At 39.5% G+C, this 25,507-nt stretch overlaps 1 protein-coding gene across 1 annotated transcript in view; it reads right to left on the reverse strand.

The window, feature by feature from the left end:
• Positions 1 to 219: 219 nt before the first annotated feature.
• The window catches only part of C2H8orf74 (chromosome 2 C8orf74 homolog), a 56,902-nt gene continuing 31,614 nt past the window's right edge, over positions 220 to 25,507 (reverse strand). Inside the window, exons 3-4 of the mRNA XM_003758083.4 lie at positions 1,476 to 1,879; positions 220 to 593 (exon numbers count right to left, since the gene is read on the reverse strand). Coding sequence (XP_003758131.1) covers positions 372 to 593; positions 1,476 to 1,879 — 626 coding nt within the window. The 3' untranslated portion in view covers positions 220 to 371. The remainder of the gene's footprint in view (positions 594 to 1,475; positions 1,880 to 25,507) is intronic.

The raw sequence follows: 25,507 nt of genomic DNA on the forward strand, positions 1-25,507 counted from the left end.
TAATTATTCCCTGCTATAATTTGAGCTCATTTTCATTGGTTTTGTCCTCAGTGGAGAATAGTCAATTATGATTTATGGAGCAGATGCTATATGAATGATATCAATGATAGATGGTAAAGAAGAAGCTCTTATTATCCCAAGAAAGAAGTTGACTTAGTTTTGATTTTCAGGGATACTTTTATCCCAGCTACATCTAACACATGGGCATGGCTAAGGGTGTTGCTTTAAAAAAACACACACAAAACAACCACATTTAATTTTCAAGAAGTGTCTGAGTCACAGAATTTGCAAGTACAGTGCAGGTTGTTTTCTATGGCCAACAGGAAATGGTCTCTTCTCAATTTGCATTTCTCAAATTGAGTGCCACTCTCCTACTTTTTCTTCTTTTCTTTAGTTTTCTTGCTTTTTTCCTTTTTGGATTCTACTTGGACTGTCTGATTTTGATCTGGAGGGTAAGGAGGAGGGGCTTTCAAAGTCTTCTTTTGCAGTTTAAGGTCTAATATTGCATAAGTGGTCTTTATCTCATTCTCTAAGAGCTCTTTGAGGGACTCAATCTGTGTGTGGATGACTTTGTGAATGATATTTTCCAGTGCCTGGAGAGAAACAGGATATAGCTGGTTTGGAGAGTTCTATAGGTAACCAGGGAAGTATGACTGGACTAAGTGACAACAAAATTAACTTTGTCTTTCCCTTCCTCTATGACTACTTTTTGCAAGCTAATTGAAGTTAAGAAAATGTTCAGGATCACACAGTGTCAAGTTTCTGAGGCTAGGTTTGACTCCAAGGCCAGTGCTCTACCCCTCTTAGCTGCTCACCGCCCCCCCCCCCCCATGTTAGATGTGGCTCCTCTAGCAGGATGATTTGCTGGCCAATGGATAAAAGATCAGTATGATTGGACTAGGGTTCAATGAACTTGAATTCTAGTCCCAGCCTTTTTTTTTCCTTCCCTTGCAACTTTCTAGGTGGTTTCTCTAGTAGAGTAATCTATTAGTTGGCCATTGGACAACATTTTTATATTGAGTGTGATTTTGTCTTCACTTACAAGCTAGAATCCTATAATCCAAAAGCTAGGAAGAGCTATTTTAGTCCCATGTTTTTCTAACCTCATATCAGAGTGATAAAATTCATTCAAATTTGTCAAAAGATTGCTTAGGCTAGATGAACTCTCCCCTAGTCTTACATCCATAATCCATATGCTTCCCCAGTGACAATAAGAACTATAAAAATAAAGCAATTAAAGAGTAAGAGGGACCCATTAGAAGAAAAGGGAGAGAAGAGTAACCCAAAGATTCATTAATAGGCAGAGAGAAGATAGAAAGGGAAAAGGAAAGGGAAAGGAAGAGGGAGGAAAGAATTAGGGAAAAGAAAAGGAAATGGAGTTTATATCAGGGGCAAGATTTGAACACAAGTTTTCCTATCTCCAAGGCCAGTTCCCTAGCTAGTCCTTAATCATATCTCTTGCAATATTGGCTTACTTCTCGGTCTAGGACTTCCATTTCTTTCTGTGTGACTTCCTCAAAGATCTGCTGCATTGTATGTTCCCTTTCCAGGTGCAGGGTCTCTCTCAGAAGCAACATATTGGTCCGTTTCTGTACCTCAGCAGCTGTGAGCTCAGCCAACTTCTGTTGATACTTCCAGACCTCCTTGTCAACACCCTCAGACAATGGAAGGGGCAGTGGTGGAGGACAGAGGTCTAAGGTTTCCTTGGTTTGGCACATATCCTGGTCTTTACAGAGTACATACTGGTAGAGTTTTAAATGCCGGATGAAAGTGTTGTGAAAATAGTCACAGACGGCCAGCAGATTGGGAGGACTAAATTTTCTTTCATATTCTTTGAGTTTGTTCCCAAGTATCATTAAGGCCTGAGAAATGGAGCAATCTGAGGACATAAAGAGACAAAAGTGGAGAATGAGCTTTCTGAAGAGGAGTCCAAAGAGTTACCAGACCAATCATCAGTCTCCCACAAGGCCAGAGAAAATATTCTATGCTGAAGACCACAGGGTATGTATAGACAACACAGGGGTTGGCTATTGGAGAGAAGACCTTGAGAGGGCCAGTCACTTGTTCATTATGAATGAGTTTGCTCTTGCTCTCTCTTCTTTTTCACTGTGTCAGTTTTCAGGCAGGAGATGAGGTGGAAGTGTGTGTGTGTGTGTGTGTGTGTGTGTGTGTGAATGTTTTCCCTACTGTGATTGATACACATCTGATCATGCAGTTGGTTCTTCCCAAAGACTATTGAAGTGACTTCAGTGTCGATCTTATTAATCCAGCATCTGTGTCAGAGAAACAGATTGAAGCTGAAAAATGGCATGAGGCAATCTCCTATTTTTATCCTATGTGTATGAAAATGTCTATGTCCACGTATGACTGTGAAGTTCATGATAAAATTATTTTTAAAATATTATGGGGAAGGAATAAAGGAATAGAAGTTAGGAAATCCGGCTTCTAGTAGCAACTTTAGTGTGAATTTTGTAATGTGACTTTGAACAAGTCAGATAAATTCTCTGGGCCTCAACTTTCCAACCTGTATAATGGAGGGGATAAATGTGTATAATCTAGATCTAGGATTTCTTAAACTTTTCCCATTTACAATTCCTTTTTTTCCTGAGTTTTTATAAAAATATATAGGCATAGAAATCAAACATTTACTGACAATGAATCATAATTTCATATTATATTCAGTTATGTGACCCCATATGGGATTGTGACCCACAGTTTAATAAGATTTCTTCTGGATCAGAGTCTGCAAAGCACCAAATCTGGTCTGCCTTGAATCTTCTGAAAACAGGCAATAGATTGAATTCAACCTACATGCCATAGTTTGCTGACCTTCGAATTATTCATCTATTCATTACATTTATTAAGCACTTAGTGTGTGCCAAGCAGTATGCTAAGCACTAGATATACAAAAAGAGACAAAAAATGGTCCCTGGTCTCAAGGAGCTTACAACCTAAGGCAGAATGATGATTGTGAAGCTCCTTTCTAGACCCTTCTAGATCTAGTATTATGTATCTTATTGTATGATTAATTATTTTACCCTGATGTTATGAATGGCCTATCTTAAGGAACTCAAATAATTTGACCAAACGTGCTCCCAATTTGCTCCCTGTGGGGAGAAATTGAGTCTTTTTCTTTCCAAGATTTCTTTCCTCAAATTCTCCCAATTTTGCCTGGCCCCATGGTTGAGTCACTCTGAACTCTGACATTATAAAGGATAATATGATCCATGTCAAGTTCCATAGGCTTCTCCAGGAAGGGGCTGCTTCATCAATTGGCTCCTGGTGATAGAAATGTTTTAAAGAATCCTCCCCCTCGTTTGTGCCTGTGGGATATTCTTTCTTTTTTGTCTTGGCTCCATGAGCCAATGTTTACTTTTAATCTTCTCTCAGAGTAAAAAAAAAAAAAGGGTTGAGAAGTCACAATATTCATCCAAGGGGATGCAACCTTGAAAATGCTTCTGTCCTTAGGATTTGGCAGGAATAGGTCCTCACTTTGCCAATAGTCGAAGCTATGGTTTGGACAGAGTTTGGCCTCCTGGGAAATTCCATCCCCTCCTTCCTGGCATCAGTGAGGTAACTTTCAACTTGTTCATTTTAAGGATTGATGGTTTTTCCCTTTTTCCCCACACTAAAGGACAGGTGAGCATTAGCTACAACTAACAAGGTATATAAGGTAGTATGATAAAGTGGAAAGAGCCAGAGGCCTGAGACTTCAATGCAGAATTCATTCAGTTTGTTAGCTAATCCTTAGTTTTCTCACTGATAAAATGGGGATAACTACATATCTTGCCCGTTTCATAGTGTTACTAGAACAATGAATATTAAAAAGAAAACTAGGATAGTGTAAATGCCACATTCCCAAGGATTTTCATCATCAAGTAAAAAAAAATAAAATGAAGTTATTTCAATTTAAATTTGTTTTTTCTGAGACAATTGGGGTTAAGTGACTTGCCCAGGATCACACAGCTAGGAAATGTTAAGTGTCTGAGGCCAAATTTGAACTCAGGTCCTCCTGACTTCAGGGATCATACTCTATCTACTGTACCACCGACCTGCCCCAATGAAGGTATTTCTAATGACTAGACAAACCATTCAGTGGTCAGTGCATCTGTGTTGGAGATGGGCTTAGTAGACAGGATGGTTATAAGGATCATTTGCTGGGGAAATCCATAAGATACAGGTAAGGGTACACATATTGGAGTTGGTGAGAAGGGCCATTTCTTCAGAGGCAGTAAAAGAGGAGAGAGAATGAAGGAAAATGTCAAGGGATTTTAAGATATAGAGAATGGAGAAAAGGGTGTGAAGGCCAGAGTGAATGACTTCTATCTTCTCAATAAAGTAGAAGGTGATATCCACGCAGATGAGGACTGGAATAGGGGGTAGTGTGGTTTATTTGAGATGAGAGGACTTGGAATAGACAAATGGGAAGTATGAGAAAGATTCAATTTGGGGAGAGTGAATAGATATAAATGCATTGCTTTGCTGCAGTAATAGCCTGGGTGAGTTTAGATAACAGAAATTTGTAGTGGACTCTGTAAACATTAATGTATTTTTTTCCAAGTTCCATTCAGTAAGTACTCCAAGAGAGAAATGTATTATTGTTGTTCAGTAGTTTCAATCACATCCAGCTCTTTGTGACCCCATTTTTTGGATTTCCGTGGCAAAGATATTGGAGAGGTTTGCCATTTCCTTCTCTAGCTTATTTTACAGGTGAAAAAACTGAGGTAGACAGAATTAAAGACTTGTCTAGGTCACACAGCTAGGAAATGTCTGAGTCTGAATTTGAAAGCAAGTCTTCCAATCTCCAGGCTCAGTGCCATATTCACTATACCACCTAACTTCCCTACAGGAGATGGGTAATGAAAGTAATCCAGAATTAGGTTTTAGAAAACTGTTAGTGGTGATTAAATAGGGGAATAGGAGATTGAAGAGTTGAGAAAAATATGTACAATGTAGAGTTTAAAATGGGAAGGAAAAAAAGTAACCCAGAGTAGGAATAGTGGTTTTGTTGAGGGATGAGACACCCTAATAGTGTTTGGTTTTGTGAAAGAATTTGCATTCCTAGTCTCCAAGTTAAGTTGGCAAAAAAGGGTTTATTTTGACATTGAGAATTCTCAGCAAGCTGAATTCCTGATTGGAATAGCAGCAAAGCATTGAGAGACAGAGTTCGATTTTATCTAGTCTTCTATAGCTTAAGGCTAGGGGTTAGTCTCTAGATAAGGGTGGTGGGCTAAGGAGTAATCTCTAGGTGAATTAAGGGTGGTGATTATCCTATGAGTTTTCCGACACTAAAAGCTAAGGGGTAGTCTCCAGGTGAATTAAGGGTAGAGCATGGTGGGCTAGGGAGTGATTAGAATCAGGAGAGTTATTCCAAAGCCAGAAGATTCAGGGTTTTCTGATCCAGGCCCCCCACAAAGATCAGGGGACCAAAAAATTCTATTACATCAGTTTGACAGAGTACTGAGAAATGGAAGGATTGGAGGTCACTTCTATTGATTAGCCCATGGTCACTTGGTAGTAGCTGAACTGAGATATGAATCTAGGTCTCCACATAGAGTGCTGGTCCTGGAGTTGGGAAAACCAGAGTTTAAATTCAGTATCAGACTTTTATTAGCTTATTAAATCGGAGCAGGTCATCTTAACTTCTGTCTGTCTCAGTTTCCTCAATTAAAGCAAATTAAGTAAAATGAGGCTAATAGCAGTACTTGCCACTACCACCACCCTGATTGTTGTGAGGATCAAATGAGGTCTAATATTTGTAAAGCACTTAGTACAGTAGCTGGCACATAGTAGGAGCTTAATAAATGCTTATTTCCTTTCTCCTTTCTTTCCTATACCAGCTTAAAAAAAACTATTAAATGGGACTGATTGGATGAAATATTTTTCAGTCTTGAGTCACATGATCCCTGTCCCCAGAATGGGAACATCATTTGATTTCAATGGAGGGATGAACTTAGAGATACAGGAAGTTGCAGGAAGTGACATTGGGAGGCAGCCAGCATTGGTGACCATTGGTCAAAGATGGCTACGTCCTTTTAGTCTATCCAATGAGAAGGCTTGGCTCTTTTGCTTTTAAACCCTGGATAAGCCAGAACCTGGATAGATTCCAGGAGTACATGATGGAGTTGTGATGGATCCCAGGTATGTCTCGGCCTCTCCCTGCAGGGAATAAATGCTTTCTCTTTGTACCTGATGCTGTCTCTGATGAGTTAATTGGGAAGGCGGTCTTGCACCCAACCTGTCTCACACACTATGGATTAATAGAGAGAGGGAGGTGGTGATTCAGCCTTTTTGCACCAATGTAGAGCAACCATACAATATTTGAATGCATGTCTTTCCTTTGTCATTTGCTGAAGAAAGCACCCTCATATCAATACACGTTGCAGCTTGAATGACCATGGGCTGTTCCTGTCTCCTTCCCCAAAGCTCCGTATTCAGAAATATACTTGTGGACAGAACTGGTGCAGTTGTGTGGGATGGGTGTCTGCTTCCAGCCCACTGAAATTCTGAATCCTACTTACTTACTTGGTTTCCTTGAGGTCCAACTAAAATTCAATAAGAAACCTTTCCCACAACCCTTGTGAATTCTAGCACTTTCCCTCTTTTAATTATTTCCCATTTATCCTGTATCTAACTTGCTTTGTTTATATCTGTTTACAGGTTGTTTTCCCTCTCAGAATGTAAGCTCCTTGGGGATAGGGACCCCTTTTGTCTTTTTGGTTTCCCTAGCACTTAGCACAGTGCCTGGCACATAGTAGGTGCTTAATAAATGTTTATTGATTGACTGATAGGTTGAAGAATTGGACAACCATAATGAGAGTGTATTATTGGTCACATTCATTTTACCTGCCAAGTGTTTTGTAGTTTTTTTATTATTCCTAATGTTCTCTCTGTTTTGCTTCCCTCTTGACACATGATGAAACCATAACTCAGAAGTTGTCTGAGGTCACATATTGGATCATTGCTGGTGTTAGAGTTATATCTGCAGCCTCACTGGGTCTTCAGTTTTCCCTTACTGTTCCCAGATTCTTTTTGAGGGGAGAGATGGCACTGATTTGATTTCAGTTTACAGAATGGAACAACCTGGGGCTTACTAGGAACAGTTTCTTGGCCTGTGGAGAGCATAAACCATATGTTGAGAAGTCCAGGGCCGGTGACTCAGAAACCCATGGATTAAATCTCTGGGAGAAGCCCAGGCTGCTTTCCTCAGACAGATCTGTGCCTGCAGGTTCAACTTCAATATCAGGGAGTTGTCTTGATTTGCATTGGCTGTTGGGAACTTCCTGAAGACAGCCCCCTTTCCCCCCCAACTCCCTGAAGGCCAGCACCTGCACAGAACACTGCAGGCATGGGGACTGGGTGGGGTGGGAGAGGAGGAGGAGGAGGGGGAGGAGAGTACTGGAAAGACAACACAGACGTTCAAAATAGAGATTGAAAAGACTGGATTTTAAGAATTGCTAAATTTACCTCCTCCTATCACCACCTACCCCCAAATATATATGAATAGGGCTCAGGGTTTTGTAAGATTTATTACCCCTACATAAATTCTGGAGACTCTGGCAAGAAAACCATTGGAAAGAAGGCCTCCCTCTTTCTCTCCATGGGGGACCAGGTTCCACTAATGCCCCCTGAAAAACCAGTTTAGTAGCAGTCACCTCAACTCTAACTGAAGAGACTCAAAGCAGAGTTTGGAGTTGCATAACTTTCAGTTCAGGAGGCCTTTATCAGGATCTACTTTATATAATAAAAAAAAAAATTGGAGTAGCTAAATACTTAGTGTTGCACAGGCTACCTTTAATCCTTTTTACCCTTTTCCCATATCCAGGGTCCTGATGGTCTTCACCCTGTACCAAAACTTAATCTTGGGGCAAACTCCAAGAAATTCATTCATTCTAAAGTGTAAAAAGAGGTTAAATCTTAAATGTATTTGAGGGAAAGCAGAGGGAAGCTTTTTACCAGGAGACAGAACCCCAGTTACAGAATGTCTGACTTTTCTTTCAGAGCTACGCTGCTGATATTTTGAGGGTAGAAACTTACTTATGGCCTCAGCTTGTTTTCTATCACCTAGGAGACAGACTCCTAGGATAATGGACTTAAAGCTGGAAAGGGCCCCTTGGAGCCATATTTTACAGGTCACCCAGGGCTATCTCCAGTCATTCTGATCAATATCTGGCCATTAGACCCAGATGGCTCTGCAGGGGAAAGTGAGACAGGTGATTTTGCACAGCCTTCTCTTAAATCCAATTCACTTGCATGTCATGGCTTCATCACAGTTCTCTTTGAAAACAAAGGACAAATAAGATCAATAACAATATTTTACAGACAAGGAGACTGATCAGCATATAGCCTAAGTGACTTGCTGAAGGTCACATAGGAAATTAGTGTCAGTGCTGAGATCTGAATCCAGATCCTCTGCCCCCAAATCCATCAATTACTGCACCATGCTGCTCTCCTCCTTTCCCCTGAAATCAATATTCTGCAGATTTAATTCAGCATTGAGGTGTAGTGGAAAAAGTACTGAATTTGGAGTGAGAAGGTCTGGGAGTTAAACCCCAGCTCTGTGTGAGTTGGGGCAAATGACTTCACTTCAATGGGCTTTAATTTCTATCATATGGAAAATGGATGAGTTTAGAATAGAAATATCTGAAGTCTTTTTTATCTATCTGTATGATCTAGAATAAAACTTCCTAAATTGTAGATTGCATAGGGTTACATAACTGAATGTAGGGGTCATGAAATTATGATTTTGTATCAATTAATGTTTAATCTGTACACCTATATATCCAGGGCTATGCAAAAATTTCAGGGGAAAAAGGGGTTTTGAGTGGGAAAAATTTAACTAGTGCTGATCTAGAACCTCCAACAGGACTCATCTTCTAGAACCCCAAGGACCTTGGGGACATTGTCTACATGAGTCTGCATGATATAATGGATTTAGAGTCAGGAAGACTTGCATTTCATTCTCTGATCCTTACAAGCCATCTGATCATGAGAAAGTGACAAACTACCTCAACAACAATCTGGGTGGTCTGTCTGCCTCATTGTTCCACAATCCCAATCCCAAACTCCATTGCTCCCAATCCATTTTCTCAATTGTCATATTAATCTTCCTAAAATTTAGGTCTGATCATATCATCCTCCCTGCCCCTGTATTTAAGAAACTCCAGAGACTCCTTATTTTCTCCAAGTATAAATATAAAATCTTCTGCTTGGTTTTCAAAGCCCTTTATAACTCCTCTTCTTCCTCCCTTTCTAGTTTTCTCAACCCTCACTTCCTTCACATACTCTGTAATCCGGTGATGTTGACTTCCCTGATGTTCTCTGATCTTCAGTTTCTTCATCAGAAAAAAAAAAGAAAATAATATACGTATTACGCATCTCACTGGCTCAAATGCTTTGAAAACCTTAATTCATTAAATAAATATTTACTGTTTACATAAAGTATGAGTCATTAGAATAAATTTCAAGTCAAAGCTGGGGTATTTAGAGAGATGTTTCCATCAGCTTTAACTGTTCAAGAGAGTTTGGGAGAGAAAAGCTCAGAGTTTAAAATGAAAGCAAAAACTAAATTTTGCAACTTTGAAGCAATTGTGTTGAAAACCAAATTATGTGTGTGTGTGTGTGTGTGTGTGTGTGTGTGTGTGTGTGTGTGTGTTTTAGGAGGGAAGGTGAACAAGGACTAGCCTGATCTCTACCCTTATGCATGGGAAGGATCCTGTCCTGATTTATAGAATCATAGATCTGATTCTTCTAATTCAATCCCATCATTTTAGGACTAAGGAAATTGACTTGTCTAAGGTCAGATAGATAGCAGGTATTTAATTCTATTTACCTCTTTCCTTATCTGTAAAATGAGCTGGAGAAGAAAATGGTAAATCATGCCAGTCTCTCCGTCAAGCAAACAGGGTCATGAAGAAGGAGTTGAGAAAGCCACAAAAACAGCAGCAACAACAAAAATAAAGAAGGATTTGAATCCAGGTCTTTGGCTCCAGATTCTCTTTCTACTATACTACAGCCCTGCCTGTCACTCAAATTTAGGTTGAAGCTGTGGCAACTCAACTAATATTTCAGGGTTATGAGATTCTTCATAATCACAAAATGACCAGGCATCCTTATCTGATTGGGAGAATTCTACTTTTTGATGGATTCTAGAAACATCCCAGGAAGTTAAAGTTTTGTTCCAAACCCTTTTGGAGACAAACCATGAGGTGCTGATTTTGTTTTGTAGCTAATAGGATCTAAGATCAAGCTGATGATGAGGTTGGTTCACAGAACAAAGAAAAAGTTTCCTCAGTTCTTCAAACTTCTTTGAGGAATAATCAGGAATAATCAGAGTTCCTTTGAATGGCATTCATATCACCCCTGCTACTGTATTTCTGGGTCTTAGGCTGGAGGATAATGGCAAGCATTAAGAACATGCTCCTCTTATATTTTCTCACCCATTGCACACAGTCCTTTGTCTCACACTGGATGCATAGAAATAACCCATGAGTAAGAGTTACATTGCTGCTCTGAGTCAGAGTGCAGGACAGTAGTAGCTTTGGGACAGAAGAGCTATGTTAGATAGAATAGATTCATTTCTGAATTTAGGATATTCCTCTGTAGGAGGATGCTAGAATTGGGTCCCTTCCTTCCTTCCTTCCTTCCTTCCTTCCTTCCTTCCTTCCTACCTACCTACCTTCCTTCCTTCCTTCCTTCCTTCCTTCCTTCCTTCCAATTTCTTCCCCTTTTAAGACCTGCAATAAACTCCTGGTTTCTATCCTTTGTCTCCATATGCAGCCCCTTCCATTGCTTTTTCCCATATACCACCTCACTGGTGCCCTTCAGACTGCCAAATTCTACATCAAAAATCGCTCCATTGATTCCTGCTTATTGCTTCCTCTCACTGAAGTGTAAAACATCCCTCTTATTATTATTTAGGAAACTACCCTCCTTACACTCTCCCTGTGAATGAAACTGCAGGGTTAGCTGCAGGAAGAGGAGAGTAGGAGATCCAGTTCTGAGTAGTCCTAGGGAATCTGGAGGAAGTGGGAATGATCTAACACTGTTAGGATGGTATTGATCCTCTCCAAAGAAAAGGCACGCTTGTTTTGAAGATTCAAGAATTTAAACCTTTAAATGATTATCCTGAGAGTTTGCAGTAGTAACAAGTCCATTTTCATCTGAAGATCAAAAGATCTGGGAAGACCACTGCCATTCAATAATAGTCCTAAATTAGTGATGGTCATAAAGATGCTGATGCCTTGTTCCCCAGGTTTAAGATCCCTTTACAATGACCCAAGAATAAATGACTTTAATGATTAATGGATCTTGAACTGACAAAGAACTGTTTGACTCACTTAGGGGTCCTAAAATCATCATGTCTTCCAGTGGTCTTTCCAAGTGGATATAATCCCAGGAAAATCCATCCTTTGGATCCCACCTCTAATCATTTTATCAATTTATTGTAATAAATGGATAGCTAGACAGAGAGCATCTCTTAACATGCACTTTAGCACTATGCTAAGCTCTGGAAATACACAAAACAAACAAGAAAAATCATTCTTGCCCTCAAGGATCTCACATTCTAATAAGGTAAAACAACATGTAAAGGAGAGCTAAGAAAAACAGCTCAACAGTAACTATGGCATGATATAGAGGTGGTTAGAAGTAGCTTGGAGGTTGGTTCTGGGCAAAATAGGGACAGAAGCCCACCTAGAACACCTCATAACCTAGGGTTGAAAACCAAATTTTGTGTGTGTGTGTGTGTGTGTGTGTGTGTGTGTGTATGAAGTGGGGATGGAGAGAGGAGGAAAGATAGGGAAAGTAGCTAGAGTCAAGCCAGCCAAAGAGATGGATAAGGATAAGCTTTATGTCACAGAATATGAGAGCTGGAAAGACTTGAGTAACTCTAACTCATACATGAAAGGAAGCCCCATTATAACATACTCATCAAGTAGTTGTCCAGATACTGCTTAATGAATGACCTCCAAGGAAGAGGAACTTAACTACCTCCCAAAACAGCTCATTCTGCTTTCATTCTATAAAACAATTCTGATTATTAGGAAGCTTTCATTGATATGGAACCTACATTTGTTTCTTTGCCCCTTCTAGTCCCTGCTCATGGTCTTTCATGGGCCAAATGGAACAAAGACTAGGTCCTGCTTAACATGATAGACCTTTAAGAACTTGAAGATAGTTATCTTCCTCTGCTCTTGCTCCCCTTAGCCTTGAATCTTTTCCAGATTAAATGTGCCAGGTTCCTTAAATTAATCTTTATATGACATGGACTCCGGGTATGGTTGCTTTCCTTTGGATACTATCCAGCTATAATAGTAATTAATAATGATGATGATAGCTAATGTATACATAAATATTTAATGTATATAAATATATAATATATACAGCTCATTGCAAGTTGCTTTAGATATTAACTAATTTGATTTGCACAATCCTTCTATGATATAGGTATTACTGTTATCCCCATATTTCAAATGAGGAAACAGTAATAAGAGAATGTCAGTTATTAGTCTAATTTCATACAACTAGCATCTGAAGCAGTATTTGAATCTATGTACTTTTGGTTCCAACTCTAATATTTTATGCCACCTAAGTGCTACCTAGTTTAAGAATATTTTAACTGTGGAACCTAAAGTTGAACATAATCTTCCAGGTGAGGTCTGATAAAGACAGTCTAAACTGATCATTGGCCCCCTCTTTTTGGAAGCTCTGCCTCTCTTAAGAAGAAGAGGAGGAGAAAACAAAAGAAAACACTTTCTTCCTTTAAAGAGCTTATCTGCTGTTGGAAGGGAAGAGATGGAAATAACATATATGCATATAAAGTAAAAACAAAGATTTACAAACTGAATGCATAGTAAATTTTTTTGGGGGTAGATATTAGGTTAATTAGGATGAGTAACATGTAGGAGGAACTCTTGGTATATTTGAGGTTACCCCTGAAATCATATACCCCAAAATCATCTAACAAAGATCTCAAATAACAAGGTAGAAAAAAGAAAGAGGATAAACTGCCCCAAATGAGTCTCACTCTAGACGTTGGTTTGATTGACTAAAAAGTTAAATCCTTTCCTGTGTACTATCCTATTTTTACTCAAAAGAGGGAAAAGGGAAGGAAATAAGTATTTATGTAGCACCTACTATATATGCAGGCATTGTGCTAAGTACGTAAGTACTTTATCTCATTTTACCCTCATGACAATCCTGAAAGGTGTGTACTGTTATTATGTCCACTTTACAGTTGAGGAAACTGAGGCAAACAGATGTTAAATGAATTGCTCAGGATCACACATAAGTTTCTGGGTTCAGATTTAAAGTCAAGTTTTTCTGCTTCTAGGCTCAGTGTTCTCTCCACTGTGATATCTGACTATAATCATTTCATTTTCATTCACAGCTAAGCGAAGAGATGGCCAGAAACATCTCTTCACATACTATGTTCAGTACCTTTTCCTAAGAGCTAGTTTGACTGCTGGAGCATATGAAGGCTGGCACACTATGGAGTCAGGAAGATATGGGTGCAAATGACAACTCTGACATTTACTATTTGTATGTGTATGGGCAAATTCCACAGCCTTGCTGAGCCTCAGTTTCCTTATATGTAAAATGGGATTAATAATCTGGTTGGGTGGCTATGCACCTTAGATGAGAAAATGTAGAGAAAGTGATTTGAGAACCTTCAAATAAAATATAAACATATATCTGGGGTGGTGGTGGTGGTAAGCTATGATGGACTTCTTTCTAAGCACTGCACAAGGTCTGTGATTTCTAATCACCATGAACTGAATATGAACATGAATGAGCTCTCCCTGCTTTATATATCATGTCTTTAAATTAGAATATGAGCTCCCTAAGAAAAGAAACTCAAATTTCCATTTCTGTGTACAAGGCTTAACAAAGAGCTTTCCTCAGAGCTAGTACATGATAAATACTTTTCCATTCCATTCCAAAGGGCTTAGAGTTAACAAATGTAAATTCAAGTCTGGACTCTGCCTTGACTAGTTATTTTATTAGTTCTTTGAGACCCTGAAATGTAAAATAGGCATTATGACAGTTATATTTTGGCTATTGGAAAAATTCTGGGACTTTGCAAAATGTATGACTAGTGACCATCTAAAAAAGAAAATTGTGAGCACAAATAGGACTTTTTTTCAAGAACAGATCTTGCTGAACTAACTTTACTTCTTTTTTCGTTTGTTTATTAAAGCTCCTCTCTTTCTTTATCCTTCCATTCTTCCTGGAATGATTATAATTTACCTACTTGTAACACAATTTTTGATAAAGTATCCCTTACTGTTGTAAAGGTATGCAGACTAGATGATAATACAATTAGATGGATTTATAATTGATGGGATGCCAAACACACAAAAGTAGCTGTTAATGGTTTATTGTTGACATGGAAAGAGTTCTCTAGTACAGAGCCCCAAGGACCTGTGCTTGGTCCTATATTGTTTAACATTTTTATCAGTGACTTGAATCAAGGACTAGATAGCATTCCCTTCAAGTTTTTAAATGACACACATCTATAGGGATACCTAACATGTTGATCAAGATTCAATAAAGATCTTGACAGGTAAGAAAAGACTGAATTTAATGAGGTGAAATTCAATAAGGATAAATGTAAAGCCTTCCATTTGGATACACACAAAATACCAACTTCTTTAGTACAAAATGGAGAAGATATGATTAGATAGCAGTTCTAAAAATAATCTTGATCAGTCAGGCAGTCAAATATCATTTTTAAGGATCCTATTATGTTCTAGACACTGTGCTAAAGTCTGGGGATTAAAAAAAGGCAAAAAACATTTTCTACTCTCAAGGAGCTAAGATAATGCAAAAAACTATGTTGTTATTCAATAATTTTTCATCCTGTCTGACTCTTCATGGCCCCAATTGGGGTTTTCTTGAAAGAAACACTAATTTGTCATTTCCTTCTCCAGCTCATTTTACAGATGAGGAACCTGAGGCAAACAGGGTCACATAGCTAGTAAATGTCTGAGGTCAGATTTTAAGTCAGGTCCTCCTGATTCCAGAGTTGTAGATCTTTTCACTGTTATCATCTAGCTTCCCCAAACAGCTATGTAAAAACAAGCTAAATACAATATAGTAATAATTTACAGAGAGAGAGTTCTGGTATTTGGAGGGGTCAAGAAAAGCTTCTTATAGGAGATAGGATTTTTAAATGTAACATGAAGGCAATCAGGAGAAAGAGATAAGGAGAGAGAGAATTCTAGCCATATTGGATAGCCACAGAAAAATATCTGCATTAGGAGATGGAGTCTTTTGTACGAGGAACAGCAAAGTCACTGAATCAAGGGCAAAGTTAGGAGAGTAAAATGTAAGAAGAGTGGGAAGTTTGGAAGGGACCCAGTAGTGCAGGGCTCTGAATGCCAAAGAAAGTAATGGGGAGTCACTGGAGTTTATTGAATGTGTGTGTGTGTGTGTGTGTGTGTGTGTGTGTGTTGGTCAGATCAGACAGCTGAGTGAAGGATGCCCTATGGTAGGGAGAGACTTGAGACCGGGAGGCCAAACAGTAGGTTATTGCAGTAGTCCATTTGGGAGATGCTGGAGGTCTGTGCTGGGTGGCTGGATGAAGGATGACTAAGAATGAGAAGAGGGAAGATTGACATCCGTGTTGTGGGTAACCAAGAGGAGAGTGGTACTCTCAACAGTAACAATGAAATTAGCAAGGGAGAAAAGAGAATACATTTAATTTTGGACATGTTGAATTTAAGATGCCTAAAGAACATTCAGTTCTGAAAAGCCTGAGAAAAGGCCCTTAGATTGGCCCTGAGATAGCTTTGGTAACTTTGGAGAGACTAGTAGCATTGGAAGGCAAATATTCAGGACCTCAGTATAATAGTCCGTGCTACTCTTCCATACAGAGAGCTGAGTTCTGGAAGGGTATAAAAGGAGAATGACCCAGCTAGTCAAATGCTGGAGATTATGCCATTAAATGATTCACTGAAGAAAGGGGAATATTTCAGTTACATAAACTTTAAGAATGAATATAGCAGACATCTTTAAGCATTTGAAAAGTGGTCCATGTGTGAGAGAGGGAATTGACTTTTTTTGTTTAACTCCAGAAGACAGAACTGGGACCATAACTGGGACCCTTTCTGATTTCCCAGTCTTCTTGTAATTATAAAATGACCTTGCCCTACCTATGAACCTTGTGATGCAGTGGCAGGCCTCTGGTGTTCTTCACCAAGACACTCCATCTCTGAACTCTGGACATTTTCAGTGGCTATTCATCTTGCCTGCAAGTTGTGGAGAGCCAAATTCAGGCTCGACTATTAGAGATGTACAAAAACATAGTGAGCTGCTTAGAGTCCCTTAAAAGGAAGGCTCGATGACCACGTGTTGAAGACTATATTATAAAGATAATTCCTGATCCTAAATGAGGTAATGCAAACTGACCTTTGGTTTTCCTTCTAGCCTGAGATTCTGGGATTCTGGAATACATAAAGGACTTTATAAATCTAATGTGCTATATAGTGCTAGCCTGTGACTCATTAGGCAGAGCTTTGACCTTGGAATCATGAGAATCTAGTTCTAGTTCTGCTTCCAAGTAGTTGAGCAAGTTACATAGTTGCCCTGAGTCTCAATATCTGCATCTATAAAATGGGTTGCGATGAACAAAATGCTTTGTATTACAATGTATGAAGTACCATATAAATATGAACTGATATTTTCTTTTTAGGGGGAGGACTGGGTTGGGACAAACAGGTTTTTTCTACTATTCCTGCAAGCGATTCCCGAACTTTGTTTTTTGGCCAACATTCGAATAACTCTTTCCGGACCAGGCCTGTTCTATAACCTTTAATATTTTTCCTAGAAACAGTACCAAGAGATAGGATCCCTGATGTTATCATGAATAGTAATTACACTAACAGATGCAAGTCAGGAATATGCCAGCCAGATGCTTATCACTCATATTCAGCTTCCTCATCTCCATCTTTGAATATGCTTTTGCTATCTTTTTTCTTAGTAGTTCTTACCCACATGTGTTCTTGGTTTTGAAGAGAATGTCTCAGAGCTTGGTAAAAATCTTATTTCTTGAGGTTCTTTTTTCTCCTCACTTGCTAGAGTTTGAAGTGTACATTGGACAACTAGGTGAGGCAATGGATAGAGCTCTAGACTTGGGGTCAGGGAATATTTATTTTCTAAGTTCAAATCTAGTGTCAAACATGGACTAGCTGTACGATCCTGGGCAAGTCACTTAATCCTGTTTGCCTCAGTTTTCTCATCTGTAAAATGAGCTGAAGAGGGAGATAGCATTATCTCTGCCAAGAAAAACTCAAATGGGGTTATAAAGAGTCAGACACGACTAAAATGACTGAACAATATGACCGAAAGTGTATATTAGGTAATCCAGTAGCTTCTCCTGGCAGGAAAAGTAGGGGAGAGGCATTTACAGGACAGCCCTGTCTCTAAGACCTACCTACATAGTCATTTTCTCACCAGGATAATTGTTCTGCAGAGCTCTCTGGCATTTCAGATTTGAGAGTCATGCATCCTAAGTGATTGCTTTTTCCCAAGCCCTCTGGAGCTAATTGCAGGGATGGCTTGTATGGGTAATCCTTGTCTCCATTTGGAGACTGGTGATCAATGAGCTTAGAAAGTCAGTGTTTCTTAGCACATAGCAAATCAGAACCATTACTTCCAGGACTTTGGGGACTTTACTTCATTGTCCTTGAGAGTCAGCCAGTGAGGAAAAAGGATGATCCAATGAGATGTTTGCTAAATTTTTTTATAGCTGTTTATTGCTTGTTTCCTTCTCTCACTTGTCCAGGGGCAAAAACTCTGGATTTGCACTCAAGACAGTTTAGGGTCAGAATCCTTGCCTTTGCACTGCCACTTAGTTTCCTCATTTGTTTAAAGGAAAAAGTTGGTTTAAATGACCCTTTAGGGTCATTTAAAATGGACCCTTAAAGTTCAGTTCTAAATATATAATCCTATGAACCACCCCTCAAAAATGTAAGTGCAGTTCTAAGCTTTGATAGCTTGAACATTAAACTTCAGCAACTTAGAAGGACTACACTAAGACTTTTGGGACACCCTGTATGTGCACCAGTCCTGTTCATAAATCCCCATCAGCATCAAGGCAAAAAGGTGGGACTGTGGAGCCTGCTGAGCCCATCAGAAGCCTGCGGCTACCCTGGGACCTGGGTCAGGATGGGCATGAACATATTCATCGTAAAACTGGGGGATTTCAGTCGCCCGGGGCAGCTGCCAGATGGGAAGGGCTGCTGCATACTTGTATAAATGATCCAGGTGTCTTTGTGAGACCCAATCTCTATGGTGACATCTTGTCATTCCACCCATAAATAGTTCCTGCTTCTCCAGGAAGGATTATTTAGGTGGCTTTGGGGTGGGAAGGAGGTCATCCTCTGTGTTTCTCAGGCCATGGAGGCAGCCAACCTTGAGACTCTGTAATCATGACCCCATGGGAGACTCTGTTGAAAATAGGATCTGCTCCCCAGAGAAGCCTCTGGAGGGACCATAGATTCACCTGTATTTCTATTTCAGAGGCTATCTTAAATGTAAGGGCCAGTCCAAATTTGAGGAAGACCCTTGTGGGGGAGTAGGTATTTTCTTTCCTACCTAAACCCCCAAATCAACCCCTCCTGTCCTTACAAATGGTTCATTTAGCAAATTAGAAGTAATTAAATGAGGCTTCTGTGTCTGGGGCCTAATAGCAAAAGTCCAAGGGACAGGTTGGGGTAATGGTTTTCATAGTGCAGAACTCTGAGACCTGGAGTCATGAATATCTGAATTTAAATCCAGCTTCAAACATATGCTAATTTTTGTGATGATTAATTTCTTTTTGTCTCAGTTTCTTCATCTGTAAAATGGGGATAATAACACCCACTACCCAGGGATAATTGTGAGGACTAAATGAAATAATAATTATTAAGTGCTTAGCATATAACAAGTTCTACATGAATATTAACTATTATTATTATTCAAATTCTGATTTGGCTACTTATTTATTTTCACTTGATAGTATTTTATTTTTTCCAATTAAATGTAAAGTTTTATTTTTTAAATAATAGCTTTTTATTTTCAGAATACATGCAAAGAAAGTTTTCAACATTCACCCTTGCAAAACCTTGTGTTTCAAGTTTTTTTCCCTCCCTTCCTCCTAACCCCTCTCCCCTAGACAGCAAGGGATCCAACATATTAAACATATGCACTTTCTCTAAACATATTTCCACATCTATCATGCTACACAAGAAAAATCAGATCAAAAAGGAAAAAAAAAACTGAAAAGAAAACAAAAAGCAAACAAACAACAACGAAAACAGTAAAAATACTATTTTGCGATCCACATTCAGTCTCTACTGTGCTCTTTCTGGTTGCAGATCATCACAAGTCTATTGGAATTAGTGATTTGGCCACTTATGATAATAACAACAGCAATAATAAAAATAGCTATCAGATTTATAGAGCCTTTTAATATCTATTAAGTATTTTCCTCACAACAACCCTGAGAAGTCACTAGTACCTCTATTTTACAGATGAGGAAATTAACTCTGAGGGAGGTCCCAAAGGAACATATCACATGGTTAGTAAATGGCAGAGCCAAGCCTCAAACACAGGCTGCCTAAAACTGCTTTTGCTTCAGTGTTTTTGCCCCCCTTTTCCTCAGACTGCCTCTCACTAGCAAAGTGTGTGTGTGTGTATGGGGGGTCTCCTACCATCTTGAGGTTTGCTGTGATCTAGCTTATCTTGGAAGATTATAGCAACAATCTGTGATCATGGATTTAAAATTGGGTCATCCCACTAATTAATGACAGAGACAAGCTCTGAATCTAGAGCCAGCATTCTTTCCTCCTGCGCCATGATGCCCTGGAGAATGACAGCCCAAGAAGTAGCTAGGTGGAGCCGTCGATAGAGTCCTGGCTCTGGAGTCAGTAAGACCTGAGTTCAAACTCAATCTCAGACATTTACTAGCTATGGGACCCTGGACAAGTCACATAACCAATTGCCTCAAAAAATAAAGAATGACAGCTTTTCTCTCAGCCCTGTTAGCTTGATTTCAAAACCTAGATTTCCGAGCACATTGGTTAATGGGCAATTGTGTTTCCTATTTAAAACTGAGAACATTATGATAGAAGGAAGAACATAATGTGCGTTGCTACCTGATTTATTTTTGCCTGTAGATTTTGCTGATGTGGATATTGTGGGGTTTTAGGGACTATTGAGAGAGGAGGAAGTCATCTAGTATTAATGAATGTTAAGTATCCTTAGATGACATCTCAGTTTACAGATTACAGTTTACAGATTTTTAATTGAGGCATATTAAGAAGAAGGAACACTATTATCACCTTGGAAACAGCCCTCATAGCCTGCTGGTGTTCTCTCTGCTACATTTCTTTCCATTGTAGTTCCTACTCTACTCATCTCCTTAAGTGATCTTCCTACAGTGCAGGTCTGACCACATTACCCCCACTCAATCAACTCTAGTGGATCCCTATCATCTCCAGGACCAAATATAAAATCTTCTCTTTTGCATTCAAAGCCCTTCACAACCCTCCCCCCACCTGCTCAACTTTCCCTTATTCTTAAACCTCCCTTCCTTCCGTGTACTTTGTGATCCAGTAACATTGCCCTCCTTGCTGCTCCTTGCACAAGACATTCCTACCTCCTAATATTAAGCATTTCCACTCATTGCCTTCCATGCTTGAAATAATCTCCCTCTTCATCTTTACCTTCTGGTTTCCTAACTTTCTTTCAAGTTCCAGGTAAAATCTCATCTTCTACAGGAAGATTTTCCCATGTAGCCCCTTCCCCTTTTCTTCTAGTGCCTTCACTCTGTGTGCAATTTATCCTATCTGTAACTTGTTTGTACAGAGTTATTTGTATGTTATCTCCCCCCTTCAAGCTCTTTGAAAGGAGGTACTATTTATTGAGACTTCTTTTTATCTAGAGTTTAGCACAGTGTCCACTAGATAGAGGGTGCTTAAAAAGCATTTACTGATCGATTACCTAAGATCACACAACTAGTTACAAAGTCACTTGTAAGACAGAACCCAGAAACCAAACAATCTGGTTCTTAAGATCAGAGCTCTTTTCACTCACTCATTCCCTTACTCTCTTCTTCATACCCCAAGCAGATGCAGATCCTCAGGAGCTAGGAAGGACTAATGTTTTTGTTCTCTCTGAGGCAAGAAAGACAATTTCCCTCATGGAACTTCAAATGAACTTCAAATGGTTGAAAAGAGATCATCTGCATGAAAGCTTGGAGCTAAAGGATGGAATAGTGAGTTTGGGGAATAGATAAAAGCACAGTTTGGTTGGAATATAGAGTAAATGGAGGTAAATAAAGCAAAACATTCCTGGGAAGATGATGAAAATCAGGCTTTGAGACTTTTCTGTTGGGAAAGAGAATTAATTCAGTCATGCTTTGATTCTTAGGTTCACAAGATCTGGGTGAGTCAAGTTCCTTGGAAATCAGAAGCTTCAGAAAAAGCTCTGACCCTTTTCCTTCAACTCAACCTTGCTAGTCTTAAAATTTATGGTAGAATTAAAGGATAGAGGACAATGAGCCTTCTTCTCCCCCCTGTTCCTTGCCCTAAGCTATGCTACAAGTCACCACCTCTCTTTTTCCTTACCATTCAACATGTATAGGATTTTGCAAATCAGAACTAGTTAGAATGTCCTTCCAACACCCTAAATCTCAGCAGCTGTTCAAGTTTCCAACATTTGCTCTTTGTGTGACTTTGACTCTCTAGGCTTCAAGCTAAGAAATTTCGAAGCTCTAGATCAATGACCTACAAGTAATGAACTAAAAGCAAGGAAGAAACGCTCTCTCCCTCAAAACCCTCACTATCTCCTGAGAAGGATTTGCAAAACCTTTACGTTTTTCTGCAACTTGCTCAGACAGGTAGCACACTGCCCCCCTCGGAGTGGAAAGCATCCACCCCCCTTTCACAGCTCCACAGCAAAGGTCTCCCAGACCCTAGTCTTGATGAGATACCAGACCAAAGAGGCTATCAGGTCAATGTCATTCCTGTAAGTCGAAGAAGAGGCAGGAGAAAAGTGCTTTCTCTCCAGCTCAGATCAGGGCACAGAAGGATGCTCAGGGTATCATCATGCACCTTTTCCCAGTCTCAATCCCCCAAGAGGGTGGGGCCCAGTGAGCTTATGCTTTTGAATAAACCGCAGTATTGGCAGTCCTCTCCCTTTCCAGCAGCAGCCCAGATCAAGTGCCGGAGATAAGCAGAGTTGGCAAGCCAGTAGAGCAGCCTGTCCTGGCAGAACTTTCAATTGCAATTGTGCAAACATGACCCTCCTTAAATTCTTTATGCCAATCCTGTTATCTTGTTAGCAAACAGGGATCAACCAACATTAACCCCAGCCTTACAAAATCCCTGGGGAAGCTGAAATATATCACAGAGCAGCCACATAGCGACGAACAAACAGACTGGCAAACATTAAAGAGCAGCGCTCCATAACCTGATCTCACCTAGCCTTTCAAGGGCTACAAAAGTTTGCAGTGATCTCAAATTGTCCAAGTCCATTAGCTTTTTCTTAATCTCCATTCTGCTTGAGTTCTCTGCGGCTTGTGGCTGCATCTTCCTTCTTCTTCCCTCAGTTTTCATGTCACTACTCTCTCCTAGTCCTTTTCCTGCCTATCTGATCATTTCTTTTCAAGCTCAGCATCCTTGTCCCAGCTTTTAAAGCTCTGTCCTGGGTCTCCTCTTCCCTCTGCTCTTTTTGGTGATCTCAATAAGCGCACCTATAATCTCTTCACAGATAATTCTCAGATCTATACTTCCAGCTCTGATCTCCAGTTTCCAACCTCCAGTTTCTCATTGCCAGCTGCCTATGGAACATCTCTGCCCAAATGTCAAAATCAACATATCCAAAATGGAACTCACTCATTATTTTCTCCCTAAACCTTCAATTCCTGGTAACTTCCTATTTTTGTGGAAGGCACTGCCTTCCAACTCTCCTGTCCTCCTCTTTACCCCAGTCATCCAAGTTTCGAGATAACATTGAATCATACTTGATTCTTCTTTGTTGTTTATCCAGTAAGTGGCCAAGCTATTGATTCTTTCTCTGTAAGACTGCTTTCATATATTTCCTTTTCTTTACTCACACAGTGGCCATCCTTACTTCCTGTGTGACACTAGATAAGTTATTTAGCCTGCCAGGGTCTTAATCTTCCTATGTGACACTGGACAAGTTGTTTAGCCTCCCAGTGCCTCAGTTTTCATTGCTGTGGTATGAGTAGGTTGGGTTAGCTAACCCCTCAAATTTCTTCTAATTCTAATCCTATAAATTGTACAGAGATAGGTGGGCAAACATGGGAAGAAGACAAGCAGAAACAAAGATGCTAAGGAAGTGAGTAAGATTAGGGCAGGGAAGTTATGGGAAGAATAAGTGAATGATGATAAAATTAGATTAGGAAGGGAGAGTGTTGAGCTATAAAAGCTGAGGAGTTCAAATCTGATCTGATAAGAAATAAATTTATGAGTGAGGAGAAGCACATTAGAAGTGATGTTTAGGAGTCAGAAACAAGGTGGCTCTGACATCCAGCAACCCAACTGACCCTTCCCAACATTCCCCTAAAAACATTTTTAAAATTACTGCTCAAATCAATTTTGGAATCACGTAGCAAACAAAAGGTCAGAATGAGACGTTCTTCCAGCCCAGATCAGCTTAGGAGGTCAGCAGGAGAAGTCTGTGGAACAAGGATGGGAATAGGCTAGAGCATGGCAAGCCCACCAGCAGTGGGTTCTGGAAGTGGTATGGCAGTGACAGCGGCCGCAGCAGCCACAGGAGTCAGGAGGGACCAGAGACAGTAAGGGGGCCAGACAAGTGGTCAGAAAGAGATGGCAGGGAACTGTTTGTTGCTCCTAGGGAGAGCTAATGCTGATTAGCAACTCTCTTGCCAATAAAAAGTTCTTGGTTATAGTTTCAGGTGAAGAGAAGCACTCGTGGTCACTCCAAGGTACTAGGGGTCTCAGTCACAGTTCTGAAGCAGAGAGCAGCACTAGCATTTGTGATTAGAGGAGAACAGGGGACCTGGTCACAGTTCCAATCCCAAGAGGAGTGTTAGTACCTGTGACTGCAAGGGAGCAAGGCCCTTTCTGGCCAGAAGGAAGACCATACCTCTTCACAGATCACACTATCTTGGAAGCACTGATATTTGCAGGCCCCCAGAACTAGCTCTGAAAATAGCAGCATGAAAAAATCTGATGCATGGGACAGTGCCTCCTCACTCCTGGGTGAGTAGAGACCAACTTTAACATAAATTTCAAAGCCAAAAAAGAACCTGCAAAAAAGACCAGAGCAAATAACAAAAAAAAAAAGAACTTGATTATAAAAAAGACTAAGACAAGCTCAGAAGACAACGTGAAAACAGCTCCAAGAAAAGCCTCACATAAAAGAGCTAATTGGATCCAAACCCAAAAGTTAAAGAATAGAAGAAGAGTTAAAGAAAGAGATAAAAGCGGTTGAAGAAAAATTTGGGAAGAAATGAAAGTGATTTTTTTTTTTGCTCAGGCAATTGGGGTCAAGTGACTTGCCCAGAGTGATACAGCTAGGAAGTATTAAGTATCTGAGGTCACATTTGAACTCAAGTCCTCCTGACATCAGGGATGGTACTCTATTCATTGCACCACCTAGCTGCCCCATTAAAGTGATTTAAGAAAATTATGAAAAGGGAATTAATGGTAAAAGAGGCACAGAAATACTAAAGAAAATAACACTTAAAAACAAGATTGACCTAATGGTAATAGAAAAATTTACTGAAGAAAAGAATTCCTTAAAAAGCTTAATTAGTCAAATGAGAAAAGAGGCACAAAAGCTCACTAAAGAAAGTAATTTATTGAAAATTAGAATTGGAAAACTGGAGGTTGATGACTTTGACAAAAATAAAACACTCAAAAGAATGAAAAAATATAAAAAATGTGAAATATCTCATTGGAAAAACAACTGACATAGAAAATAAATTGAGAAGAGATAATTGAAGAATTATTGGACTACCTGAAAGTCATGATCAAATGATGAACTAAGCCATCTTATCTCAAGAAATTGAGAAGAACTGATCTGATAGCTCATATCCAGAAAGTTAAATAGAAATTAAAAGAATCCACTGATTACCTTCTGAAAGAGATTCCAAAATGAAAACTGCCATAATATTATAGCCAAATTTCATAGCTCCTAGGTCAAGGAGAAAATACTATAATCAGCCAGAAAGAAAACATTATTGTAGAACCACAGTCAGGATTACACAAGATTTACTAGCTTCCACATCAAAGAAGTAGAGAGACTGAATATTATGTTTTAAAAGCCAAAGGAGGTAGGATTACAACTAAGAATAACATGCCCAGAACAACTGAGTATAATTCTTCAAGAGAAAAAAGGGATATTTAATGAAATAGAAGATTTTCAAGCATTCCTAGTGAAACGACCAGAACTGAATAGAAAATTTGTCATTCTAAAACAAGATTCAAGACAAGCATAAGGTAAATATTAAAGAGTAATCTTGAGATAC

The sequence above is a fragment of the Sarcophilus harrisii genome, chromosome 2, assembly GCF_902635505.1.
Source record: "Sarcophilus harrisii chromosome 2, mSarHar1.11, whole genome shotgun sequence".
Lineage (NCBI taxonomy): Eukaryota > Metazoa > Chordata > Mammalia > Dasyuromorphia > Dasyuridae > Sarcophilus > Sarcophilus harrisii.